Below are 13931 nucleotides of genomic sequence, written 5' to 3'. Positions count from 1 at the left end.
ATAGCTGAGTAGTTGGCTACAAGCATTTTCAATCTGGTATTATCTCTATTAACCGCTGTGGTGATTTAACAGCTGATAAAAAAATTATAATATCATAATATCAAGTGCACTACAAACAGAGCAAAACAATAAAACAACACCAGAAAACAACCAATAGGCCAGTGTTTCCCAAACTGTGGGGCGCGACCCCCTAGTGGGGCGCGGGGGTACTGCAGGGGGGGCGCAGAAATAATATGGGAGGGGAAAAAAATGCACACACAAGAGCTGTAAACAAACACTGCTTGCTTAAGGTTACCATCAGGGGTGTTGTGGGCGTTGGATGATAAAAATTAGAACCTGAATGGAGCGCAGGCCATAAACTGTAACAAAGAGGCAGCGAGGGGGCGCGAGCCCAGAGGGGCTCCATTCACGTCATTGACGCGCGCTCTCCCTCCCCATCATTCCAGCTATCTAGCAGCAACAACAACAACAATGGATAAGTTTATGAAAGAGCCAGAAGCTAAACGAAAAGCGAAGGAGCCCATAACAAACGTCCCAAAGCCAAAGTCAAGAAAGTATGACGATACATACCTCTCCCTGGGCTTCACGTCTAATGTGGACAGGATACAATCTTTCACATGGAAACTGGACATGTGGGGGAGGAGACTTGAACAGGGGGACATCGACTCATTTGGGAATCTGAAGGCATTCATCGAGACCAATGAGCTGCAGAGCACAGTGGTTCCATGTATGACAGAGCACATCTCAGCCCTGAAACAAAGCTTCCAGAAATACTTCTCTGTGGATCCATTTGTTGCACCACCACCTGCCATGTTCAGCACTGCTGAAGAGGAACAGTACATCGACATGACTTCAGAGTCAACCATGAGGCTGCAGTTCACATCCACGACTTTGGCTGGGTTTTGGATTGGAGTGGAGAAGGACTACCCTCTCATTGGACAGAAAGCTGTGGGAATACTGCTGCCTTTTGCAACATCATACCTGTGTGAGATAGGCTTTTCTGCTGTTGCTGCTATCAAAAGCAAATACAGGTCGAAGTTGAACATTGAGAATGAACTGAGAGTGGCAGACTCAAAACAACAACCCCGCTTTGAGAAGATTTGCAAGGCAAAGCAAGCACACACAAGTCATTGATTGTAATTGTGATAGGAATGTGAGGAGTAAGAATAGTGATGCAGTAGAAATTAGTTAATGTTGATATGTTGAATATTTCAGTGGCACAGGATCATTTGCCAAGCACTTATGTTCCTTTTCAACCCATAATAAAATATAAAACTATAGTTGGATATATGTGTCTTGTTATTATTAGAAGAGAAAATGTAATGTTTTTACAACTTTATACAATTAATTATATCAATATAGGTGGGGACTGGGTTAGGGGGGGCCCGAAAATATTTCCAATTACCCAAGGGGGGCCTGATTGAAAAAGTTTGGGAACCGCTGCAATAGGCTATACAATTATAACCAACAACTACAATTGTAAATATACATCTCACGCCCCACGTGGGGCAAATATACAATTGGTCTCATTGTGACGTCTGCGTCCACCGTCAAAAATCAAACTTTATGGAATGTCTACTTTGGACGCAGCCATCGGACGCAACGCTGACGCAACGCAGCAGGTGGAGCACCTTTCATTGATTACAATGCATTTGATCCCAATTTCGGACGCAACGCACATTAGACGGAACGCTGACGCAACGCTCGATGGCCATGGTGGAGCTTGGCCGTAAAGGCCGGTTTACCCCACACACTCCCACTGCTAAATGATAAAAATGTAAATTATATATATTATGACTATATGCCAAAGGGCTGCTTCAAAACAAATCAATAGGATAGCATCAGGTTTTTTTGGTATGTGAAGTGTGGCGACTTTCTTTCTCTATGTTGACCACTAATAACTGTGCTAAACACCTGTACTAAGTATTTTCCTCAAATACAGCTGACAAATTATACAAATAAGCTGGTGAACCTTAACAGCACCTGGTCAGCGTAGCCATCACGACAGCTAGGCCTATCGCGCGATTGACGACGCGCGAATGTTAGCCGATACATGTCTTCAGCTATCCCTCTCTAAACGCATGCCAACAATTTATAACCCTTTCTCACAATAATCGCATCAATGTATAACCTTTCTCGCAATACTCTGGTCCAAAATGACGTGTCTCGGGCCTTCACCGCCCGAAGGCCGTCCGTCATCATGCCCCAACCGAGCTCAATGGCTGCGTGATTCCCAAGTCAACATGGTAGTTAGGAGAGCAAGACCCCCTTGTTAAAACAACACTTCCATAAGTCAACTTCATCTTTCGACGCGGGACGATGTGCTTTTTAAAACGCATGGATTACCTCTTGGCATTTAAAACTGATCAAAATATGCGACCGTGGGCATAGATTCCTCCGTTTGTCGTAGCTCTATTTCCCCCCGCTGAAGACATTCTATCGTGCATCTTCCAGCTGAGTAACATGCGGGGAGGAGACGTCAGCTCCGTGCCCGTCCTAATGCGCAGGCTCGCGGCGCCATTTTGACATGGTCTGAAACCAAAACATGATGGTTCCGAGCTCAGGCAAGGTTTGAAACTCCCCGCTCTTTACCCGGGGAAGCGAAAGTAGCGCAGGCCGAGGCTGCAAGCAATATCATATTTGATGGGTGACTTTCACAGGTTGGTATGTATGTCGACGATGGACGAGATCTGCGACCAGACTTGGGAGGGCAGTGTGTCGCAACAAGAACACGTGCTGTCGACAAGAAATGGTGGAGGAGCCAGCTTCAACAAAGAAGAGATCATCCGTCGTCTTTTGGAGCTAGTATATCAGTTTAGCTGGTGTAGGATCTTAACGTTAGCCCATGCGAATAATGACCTACCAGTAATCTTTGAATATAAAGCAGTCTGTTGTTATGGTAGCCTACTGATTGAGATGATCCTAGCTAGCCTTGTTAGGATTTGTCAATAATGGAATGGCTGAACTCCTTACCGTGTTCTAGCATATCCAGACAGTACGCAGTTATGAACAGTAATGTTGACACCGGTCACTGCATTTGTTCTGACACTAATCCGCAACAATGGCGTCCTCAAATCCCCGTTCATATTAGTGTAGGTCTACAGCACACTACACAACCGCACGACAGTAATTATTCTGCAATGGCCGATCATTCTTTTGTCTCGGGCACGTAGATGAGGTGGTGTGCTTGGTCTAAACACCGAAAAATAATTTGCTAGAGTCATGCACTTCTGTTCTACCCGACCCAGAGACACGTAGGCCTACATATAGCAGACGGCAAACCATATTTTACTGTTATATGGCAATTTTCCTTTCCACATGAAGGTGGTTTTCCGTGTGTGTCAGGGTTAATTATTCCATTGCAGGTGTTCCACTTTAAATCCTGTTCCTGTCTCTCGTCACTGCTCATCGGCAGACTGACTACCACTACAGAAGATGTGCTGCTCCATGTCAGATATTATAGGCTACCATACAATAACACGAAACAATCCAATACTTTATTTGCTTTTCAACTTCAAGTGTGAATTACATTGCTACTTTATGTACACATCTAAAACATCGTACGGATAGGCTGACGATGGACAGGTGAGAACATCGTTACATAGAGGAATATAGCTTCAAGTCTGAATATTTAATGAATCTGGGTTTTAACAGTAACATATTTTATAACAATACAATATACAAAAAAATACATTTAAAATGTACACATTAAATCTTCATATCCCTTGATATCCCATACACGGAATGCTCCAGAAGGCACAATCAAGGGTGTAAGCCGTTTAAACAACAGGCTCCCATATGACATTGAAATAAACATCTTCACATGAGTTTAAAATGGTCCAACTTGTTCTTGAATACACAAGGGTGACCAAGGGGGTATTCCATCAATGTCGCTAAAGGAAAATACATGTTTATTTTAGCACCCTAGCAAGCCTGGAATTTCCTTTAGCAACATTGATGGAATACCCCCCTGTTGTGTATCACCTGGTGTCACATACAATATTCTCAAAGGAAGGCTGTTATAATACTCTTCATACAAATTCATTCACAAGAAACATGAGGATTATAACAGGTGGTCCAATGATGTGTTGTTCTCAAGGTTAAATAAGAATATAGGTTATTCAGAACAGGTGTGACATACATTTTTGTCTGGGGGTGCATTCATTATTTGTTACGCTTAGATGTGTGAGACGCTTAGGGATAAAAATGAGCAAAAGCAGCAAATACAACGTTCAATACCTACAGTGCACATTCAGGAGGAAGGCAGTTTGTTCATAAATTCATAGATTCCCTGCTATAATGGAGCTTCTAGAAAAAGGCTCCGTCAGTGAATGCTGTGTTTCTGCTACAGTGTTTGTCTATCAGTATCAGTCAAAAAGTCTAAATTAGTAGTTATCATAGAAAAGCCTAATAAATAGTAGTCATACTACTGTTCACTGATCAATATAATGTTAACTGAAGGCTTAAAAGGTGCTGATTGTGTCTGGAAGTTAAGTCTTTTAGCTTTACAGGACACTGAGACGGAGTAGAGGTAGAAATGGAGGACAGGCTCATTGTGATGCCTGGAATGAGGAATGGTATCAATGACGTGTGATTCCATTCCATGCATTACAATGAGCCCGACCTCATTTCTATCTCCACCAGTCTACCCAGACTGAGACGGAGTGAAAGTGACTGCAAATGGGCAGAGCAGTTCTGGAAGAGAAATTTGACTTTCAGCCAAGTTTGCCCATTTGAGTCATACTGGCATGTAGTCATTCGTTTTCAGCGACCAACCCGCCACAAGTAACTGTGACAGTCTGTGCTATCATAGTTGTAACACCATGCCATCTTAGGAGGGTGGGGCTAGGGACTCAGGTGTGGTCCAATAACATCACACATTAATGACGGCATCTTCCTCTTCATCTCTGAGAGCTTCCTGTAAGGTATCCATGGAGTCTCCCACAGGCCTACGCCCCTCTTCCTCCTCCTCCGTGGCGTTACACGGGCCTATGATGTAGCGGTAGTCTCCCCCTATAGCCATGGCTGCCCCTTGCGAGACCATCAGCCAGTCCTTCTCATCCTCCATACCTACACACTGCCAGGGTAAACCCCAGGCAGGCTCCTCAGGGCCCAGAGCCCCTGCCCCCAGCCCAGCTCTGCAGTCCTGGGCCCCCTCCTCACCCTCCAGGTTGACGTAGAGCAGGGGGGCGTCCTTCATGGGTCCGGGGGACATGCTGGCCCAGAGAGACTCCAGCTGATCTATGAGTTGCTGGAAGTCCGGGCGACACTTAGGCACAGGACTCCAACAGCTGTGCATTATCTCATAACTGGGAGAGGGAGAGAATGACAGTTTGAGTTCATTGGGATTATTCCGTCTGGCACTGCTAATCCCAATGTAACTATTACTCAGTTATTTAAAAAGGTGTATATACACTGATGTCATGTGATTGATTAAAAAGGTATACATACACTGATGTCATCTGATTGGGCAGATTCAGTAAAAACAGTTTCTCAACTAAAGTCCTAGGAGCCCACAGGACTGTTCCAGCCCAGCACTAACACACCAGTGGAGGTAGAAATCGGAGAACAGGCTCATTGTAATGCATGAAACAGCATTGGGAATGGTATGAAACATGTCTGTTTGTCATGTCTGTTTGATACCATTCCTCAATTCCGTTCCATGCATGACAATGAGCCCGCCCTCCGACCTCTACCTCTACCAGCCTCCCCCTGAATGAGGTCAGGTGTATTAGTGCTGTGATGAATAAAACTACAGTTCTCTATGGGTGTTGAGAATCACTGCAGTAGATCACTTAGACATCTGCAAGCCTGCCCTGCCCCTCTGGTTCTTCTATGCATTTAGATTTTGTTTCTATAGACAATAAAGACACAAACGTACATGTCGTCTCTGCAGTCTGGGGGCTGTTTCAGCCTCTCTCCCTTGATGAGATACTCATAGATCTCAGAGTTCTCCACTCCGGGGTACGGGGTCTGTCCTAGCGCCATGATCTCCCACATGGTCACCCCGAACGCCCACTGTGGGACAGAGAGTCAGTTTAGCCCCCGAAACCAAATTTGTTTAACTCCACTGGACCACTCACTACTGATATTTGCAGATGATATTAGTCAGCCATGTGAATGAACTGACAGTCTGGGAAACCAAACTAACATTCACCTTGCTACAGTATGTCACTTTTAACTATTGTTAATTCTCACACACAGCTGAATTAAAAATGGATTCCTCTGCTTGTTATTTGCAAATGTATCTGTTAGAAGCCCTTTCCCAGTCCAAAACATATTTTTCATCTTGTTGAAACTCATTCAAACTTTAATTGCAAAAATGGTCTATTTACGTCAAAAGTCACAATATGAAAGTATGTGTGTGCGTGTGTGTGTGTGTGTTTGTGTGTGTGTGCCATGACCATCATGAGGGCACGTGTGTGTTTGTGTATGTACCACATCGCTCTGGGTGGTGTAGACATTGTCAGCCAGGCTCTCCAGAGCGATCCACTTGACGGGCAGCTTAGACACAGAGCCCTGTCTGTAATAGTCGCCACTGTAGATCTTCTTGGACAGGCCGAAGTCAGCCACACACACGGTCATGTTCTCATTCAGCCTTTGAACAACAGAAGTGAGGTCAGAATATAACCCGCAAGCAGAGCAGATCTACGGGCCATTCAGTGTACAAGTGAAATACACCGTTATATCAGCTCCATCTTAAGATGTAATCTCCAAAGCACAACACAGTACGTGACTGTGTGATATGAGACTCTGTGTGACACAGGATGTCTGTTATGTCTGTGATGTATGCATGTAGATTACAAACACCATTTGTAAAGTATCTTATCTACAGTGTCTGCTACTGTCCTGTTTTGTCTGCGGTGACATCACTCACATGCAGTTGCGGGCAGCCAGATCTCTGTGGATGATGCTTTTGTTGCTCAGGTATTCCATCCCACGAGCGATGTCCAACATGAACTGGATCAGCATCTGTATGGACAGAGTCTGTGGGAGAGAGGGGCGGGGTACTTATAAAAACATCTGCAGTGGAAGAGGGAGCAATCTCAGTATCCCCCCCCCCCCCACCTTGAGATACTATGGATATGACAATGGAAAATGCTTATACAATGACAATACTTTTGGGCTGCTCATCCCTGGTTAATGTGATCACTCTATAACCTTTGCACTACTGATGTTTACATGACTACCTTTGTACTACTGTATATTGCACATTGCACATGTGTCTCCTGACATAGGTTCTTTGATACTTCCGCACATTAGATACTGTACATAAACTACCTCACTGTAAATAGCTCATAACTATATATACCCCATAACTGTATATACCTCTAAACTATACTGATGTTTACAATACTACCTCTGCACATACTGTATATTACATAGTTACCCATCACTACCTCTTGTTCTATTTATACCATGCCCTTATATCATTATTTGCACTTCTGGTTAGATGCTAAACTGCATTTCGTTGTATTGTACTTGTACTCTGTGATTACAATAAAGTTGAATCTGATCTAATCTAAACCGTATGAGCATTTGAAACGACAGTGTCAGAGAGAGAGCGAAAACCATTAACCCAACAACTGATGATAGAGGTTATCAAGCCAGTTGCCTCCCTAACAGGAAGGAATGATAAAGCCCTTTCATCTGTCCTGTTCATTGTATTGTCACCTTGTATTGTCATTTGTGCTTTTCATGTTGAAATCAATAGAAAATAGAAAATCAATAGAAAAATCATAAAAACAGTGTGCTACTGTCCTAAAGCATCTCAATATGACTTTGAAGGTAAGGGGGGCTGTGTGTGTGTGTGTGTGTGTGTGTGTTAAAATGCTTAATAAATAAATTGAAAACTCACAAAGGGTTCGTCCCCCAGCCGTGACATGAGCAAGAACGTGTGAAGGTCTCCGTGCTTCATGAAGGGAAGGATCACCATGGGGATGGGTAACCTCTGCTGGGGTCGTCTGTGCAAGCTCACCCCTGGAGGAGGACAACAAGCCCGTCAGTCAGCAAATACCACAGCACAAAAATGCGGGGGGGTGGTTAAAACACTGCTGATGACTGAAGTCAGCGGGGTCTGTTCACCCACCGATGAGCTGGATGACGTTGGGATGGTGGAAGTCCTTCATGTAGGCCGCTTCCTTCAGGCAGTGCTCAATGTCACACGACGAGTTGATGTCCGCTGACGGAAGGACGGAGGAAAGGAAGGAATAAAGACACCTGAGGATCTGTAGCTATAGAACTACAGGCTAGTACAGCGGAGGCAGAGATTATAGAACTACAGGCTAGTACAGCGGAGGCAGAGATTATAGAACTACAGGCTAGTACAGCGGAGGCAGAGATTGGAGGAGGGGCTCATTGTAACGCAGGGAACGGAATGAGGAACGTGGGTTTGATACCATTCTTCATTCATTCATTGCGTTACGATGTTGCCTGTCCTCCATTTCTACCTCCACCAGCCTCTCCTGGGCCATTAACGTGTAGTCAAGGTTACAGTGGCTGTAGAGTCAGCCTCTCCTGGGCCATTAACGTGTAGTCAAGGTTACAGTGGCTGTAGAGTCAGCCTCTCATGGGCCATTAACGTGTAGTCAAGGTTACAGAGGCTGTAGAGTCGGACTCACATTTGAGCACCTTGACGGCGACCTTCTGCACAGTGCTGTCGTCCATTTTCAAGAAGGCCTCGCGCACCGAGCCAAACTCACCTAGGGGGACAGGGAGGCACGGGTCATTGGTCATCATCTCTTTCTGTGGCGGGCAGACTGGTGGAGGACCTCCAGACATCTGACCTCTACCAGCCTGCCTTGATTGGCCTGACATGTTTTTCTATGTTTTCATATTGAGACAAGACATCTGCATTCCTTTCCTTTTCTTTCTCGTCCTGAGTGGGAGGGAGTGTCACCCAGTGGGGTGAACGGGTTCAGTTCCTATCCCATCCTACCCCAGACATGACACAGCTGATATTAACAGCTGTTATTTAGTGATACACGATCATAACACAGTCATAACAATTGGCCCCGTTCCCAAACGACACCATCCTTTACGGTAGCTGACATTTCGCTGATGTCCAGCCAGCACAGTAATCAACATGCCCTTTATTTACTCATATTATTTATATATTTTGTATACAGACTCCAGGGGGGGGAAATCTGGGCTTAAGTCTCTCAAAAATAAGCCTGGATTTTCTTTTAGCGACGTGGATGGAATACCCCCCAGTCTAGACAGAAGGCAACTTTTAACCTGGCTCAACACTCTGAAGCATCAAACACACCAACCGTCGTAGAAATTCCTTTGTAGAAACTATTTGAATCCAATCTAAATGGATGTTATCTATCAAGCACAGCTAGGGGAAATAATGTCCAGGGTGGAGGGAGAAATCAGAGGAGGGGGCTCATTGTAATGCATGGAATGGAATGGTATCAAACAAACACGCGTGTTTGACGTCATTTCATTACAATGAAAGAGCCCGTCCTCCGGTTTCTACCTCCACCTGCCTCCACTGAGGGTGCAGGGCTGTGTGAAATCCTGTGCAGGATTAAAAACACACCAGCCAACACTGTAGGAGTCTTCTTTCTGATTAAACATTATCTGTTGGACTCGGCGATGTGAAACGAAGGGCTGAGTCAACACCGACCTTTCCCCAGCATGTGACCCAGAGTCAGCAGTCTCTCTGGAATCAGGACGTCCTGCAGCTTGGTCTTCAGGTCGTCGTTGATACCCAGACTGTCCACTAGAGGGAGACGGAGGGCATTACATTCACCGTTCACAGCTTGTGGACCAATGCCCGACTTTCCAACTGAAATGTGCACTGTGCTCACTCCCTCCCCCTCGTGCCTTTGAAAGCATTGGACATTTTGTGTAAGCAGCATAAGCTAGAGGACGTGTCCCTCTTATACTTTTTATTTTTAAATGGGGGGGGGGGGACACTTTAGGGGGACAAGTGTACACTTTTTAAGAAGGGTAGAGAATCCGAGTGGAGCCCGCTTCTAACGCAGCATTGTCATTTGTCAATAGAGCGTGCAGTACAACCCTGTGAGGGTCAATAGCGGTGCCTGTATTTGTGGTGGCTGGGAGCCAAACATGGCCGACTTACAGGTGGAGTCCTGGTGCTCAGGGCACTGCCTGTTGAAGGAGCGCGCTGCGGTGAAGGACACGGAGTTCTCTGTCCCCGGGGGCTTGAACACTGACCTGCAGGGACACTCACACTTACAATACATTGTGGACATTAGCCTGGTACACATCTGCAACAATTGGAAAAAACGTGCTGATAAGCTTTGTTTGTTTGGGCTATCTATTACTCTCATATGTGTCATAGATTAAGTTAACCCTTAAAGTCAGAGTCTGTTTCTAAAAGGAATGGGTTATTATTAAGAAAAGCCAAAAGCCATTTCGTCACATGCGCTGAAACACAACATTTTAAGACAGATGAGAAAAGCTGGGTCGTGGTGAGAGAGAGAGAGAGAGAGAGACAGAGAGAGAGAGACAGAGTGACGGCATCGTACCCAAACTGTGTCTCCTTCCCTCTGCGGTGGACCAGGATGGTGAGGAGGAGGCCGATCACGGTGGCCACCAGCAGCCCCAGCAGAAGACCCACCCACATGTGACTCCTCTGGGTCTGAGCTGGTACCGCTGTGGAGGAGAGGAGAACACACACACATGCGTACACGTGCATGCACACACAGACGCACAGACACACACGCACACGCGCAGACGCACACGCACACGCACACACACAGAGAGAGTCACCTTCAAAATCTAACAGATAACTTTCAATACAGTGGTAGTAACACGGTAGTAACACGTTGACTTCAAACTAAAACTACTCTACACAGCTGAATGTGTAGATGACAACGGGGATGAAGGAGACAGGAGGGGCAGAGACGAGGGAATGAGACTAAGGGGCGACCTCACCTGAGGCTGGCAGCACGAGTAGTGGGTCTAACGAGAAGGCAGTGATTGGCTGGTGAGAGGGTCTCACCTGAAGCAGGCATGACCAGAACGGGCTGGCTCCAGGGTCCACAGCCCACCACGGTGCACGCTGACACCTGGAACGTGGCGTTGAAGAAACGCCCTCCGCCAGAGAGGTGGGCCACGTTGTCCTTGAACAGCAACGACTCCTGGAACACAGCGGAGAGAAACGACCACACACCTTTCATCTCCTGGGTTTGAGCTGATAAATACACACCTTTTACCTCATCAAATCAAATCAGAGTTTATTCAATACACAGAATACAGCAATAGACGCTGTACTGAAATGCGTAGGGCGAGCTAGCTCCTCAACAGCGCAACGAAGTAATAACAATAATGAAACCTATAGCATAAAGTATTTAGCAGCAGAAACACCACAGCAATAGTGAGCTTATATGTGTGTGTATGTGTGTGTGTGTGTGTGTGTGTGAGCGTGTGTGTGTGTGTGTGTGTGTGTGTGTGTGTGCGTGTGTGTGTGTGTGTGTGTGTGTGTGAGCGTGTGTGTGTGTGTGTGTGTGTGTGAGCAAATATGCAATGTGATGTGTTTGAGCTGCTAAATATAAAGGGAGAAAGGCTAAATATGGCCTACTAGTTCTCTGAGTAGCTGCATTCATGACTGGTTGCTTTGGAATTGGATTTGGAAGAGACAGATAGAACACTTAATCATTCCCACATCTCTCCGCACAATAGCAACAATCTCTTTTGAGAGAAGATTACATTGAAGGTCACATGAGTAAAACTTTAGGACATGTTCTACTTCTATCAGGGTGGCATGTTAGCAATCACTAGAGCAACCAACCGCTCAGGACCTGTGTTTTTTCTGAGCTTTGTGTTCCTCATGTCTCACAGACGTTGCCTAATATTCTGTGTTAATCATTATGTTTCTATCTGTTTCTAGAAGGGTGTGGTCAGGTCATTCCACTTGCTCCAAACACACATGTAGCTCAGGTCAGAGAGTTGAACTATTTCACCTGGCTGCTACACCTGATTGATAGTATGTCAATGAATCACAGAAGGCAGGTCAGAGATGACCCATTTATAATAATAACAAGTTATTATGATTATGATTATGATTAATAATAATAATAATAATAATAATAATAATTAGTGCTGTCAATCAATAAGAAAATATAATCAAATTAATCACAATAATAGGTTATTATTACTTGCGCTCCAGTAGCCAAAGACAGCTCCAGATCCTGGGTTTCCAGGTTTGTCTTGGCCGTTTATTGCTGTTATAAGTGTTGTTACTGCCATCACTGCCAGCAAGTCACTGTTGCTGTCATCCATTTATCTATTTTTCTTGCCAGGTAAACACAACTTGCGTCGTTGTTATGACTAACGGTCATCTGTGTTTGTGTGTGTTGCATTGCTTTGATGTGAACTGCCCAGTTTTATAATGTTGAAAACCACAGTTTTGGGATTCTGTTGCAAGTGGTTGCAAGTTTCAACTCGTCTCGTTGCGAATCTTTGATCTGAACTGTAACACGTTAAAGTAACGCGCCTCCTCTAGTAGTCAGGGAATGAGGTTATGAAGATTCGAAAAATGACAGTATTGATTGTGTTCATTTTCAAACAAGCAAAAACATACTAAACAAATAACACAAATATTTACATAATATAATTAATAATAATAATGATAATAATAATACCAATTCCATGTGGATTCATATGAAGCTGTTGATTGTAGGCCTAGCTGCAAACACTAGTTAGCAGTTCTGGATTGTTCTGGATTGTCTGTATCTGTAAATCATTGTTGGCTGTTTGGATGTGGTCTTGTTAGAGGCTGTACTCTGTTGTGTTTATACATTCACAGACTGCTGAGGAATATCATTGTTTTGGTTGTAGTTGTTGTTTAGCTATAGTATAGGCTGTCCGTATACCTGTCTTCCCAGGGGGTATTCCATAAACATTGCTAAAGGAAATTCCAGTCTTATATTGATAAGTCTAGCGAGATTTTCCTTTAGCAACGTTGATGGAATGCCCCCCAGGTTCCAGTCTATGCTTGTGTTGTAAAAGGCTACACTATTGTTGATTCTGTATAGACTGCTGCTGTGGTTGTTGTAGTTCTTATGGTCATGGTTGTTGTAGTTCTTATGGTCATGGTTGTTGTAGTTCTTATGGTCATGGTTGTAGTCCAAGTCGGTACCTGTCCTTCTCCTCCCAGGTTCCACTGGACCTTGTAGGCCATGAGTCGCCCCTGTAGCTCCTCCTCCTCCAGGGCGGCCCAGTTCAGGGACAGCTGCTGCTCCGTCAGGTCGAAGGTCAGGTTCCGGGGGGCTGCAGAGGGCACTGGGGACAGACAACAGACAGAGACACGGGGGTCAATGTTACTACATCTAAAGGTAGAGCACAGTGAGAGGCCTAGGCAATGCTGCCATTGTCAAATTGAAAGGTCAGTTATTGAGATTGAGAGAGAGAGACATCATCATGTCGTGCACTTCGACCAAAGACAGTTCACACTAAAACGCGGCCCATGAAGCCTGCTGTGTAGAGCACGCTGTGCTCTCTGACCCGTAGGTGGCGCCACCGAGGCAGGGCCCAGGCAGCAGCACATTGATATGGATTGAGGGCATGCACAATGGTCCATTGTACCAGCGGGACTGGAATCCACTGGCCCGGCTCCAGGACTGCCAGTTTACAAACATACAAACAAGGTCACCCACCCAGCAGCAGAAGCCCCTGGTCTCCCCTCCACAGCTCCACTCGCCCCTGCTCCCCTCACACACACCACACATATACACACACACACACACACACACACAGACACAGACACAGACACAGACACAGACACAGACAGAGACACAGACAGAGACAGAGACAGAGACACAGACACAGACAGAGACACACAACACACAACACACACACACAGAGAGCCCAGCACTCTGCAACATTAATATCAACACCACACATGGGTCAATATTTGAGGTACGCTTCATACAGTTCGCCTGGCACTAATGGAATAA

General features: G+C 45.3%; 1 protein-coding gene across 1 annotated transcript in view; it reads right to left on the bottom strand.

The window, feature by feature from the left end:
• Positions 1-3566: 3566 nt before the first annotated feature.
• tyro3 (TYRO3 protein tyrosine kinase) overlaps positions 3567-13931 on the bottom strand; it is a 23991-nt gene continuing 13626 nt past the window's right edge. The window contains exons 8-19 of the mRNA XM_080533047.1: positions 13115-13257; positions 10976-11114; positions 10500-10626; positions 10091-10185; positions 9632-9727; positions 8622-8702; positions 8090-8182; positions 7859-7980; positions 6878-6987; positions 6439-6598; positions 5882-6018; positions 3567-5309 (exon numbers count right to left, since the gene is read on the bottom strand). Coding sequence (XP_080389173.1) covers positions 4874-5309; positions 5882-6018; positions 6439-6598; positions 6878-6987; positions 7859-7980; positions 8090-8182; positions 8622-8702; positions 9632-9727; positions 10091-10185; positions 10500-10626; positions 10976-11114; positions 13115-13257 — 1739 coding nt within the window. The 3' untranslated portion in view covers positions 3567-4873. The remainder of the gene's footprint in view (positions 5310-5881; positions 6019-6438; positions 6599-6877; positions 6988-7858; positions 7981-8089; positions 8183-8621; positions 8703-9631; positions 9728-10090; positions 10186-10499; positions 10627-10975; positions 11115-13114; positions 13258-13931) is intronic.

The sequence above is a fragment of the Nansenia antarctica genome, assembly GCF_963989245.1.
Source record: "Nansenia antarctica genome assembly, chromosome: 1".
Lineage (NCBI taxonomy): Eukaryota > Metazoa > Chordata > Actinopteri > Argentiniformes > Microstomatidae > Nansenia > Nansenia antarctica.
This window is presented reverse-complemented; position numbering and strand designations above follow the sequence as displayed.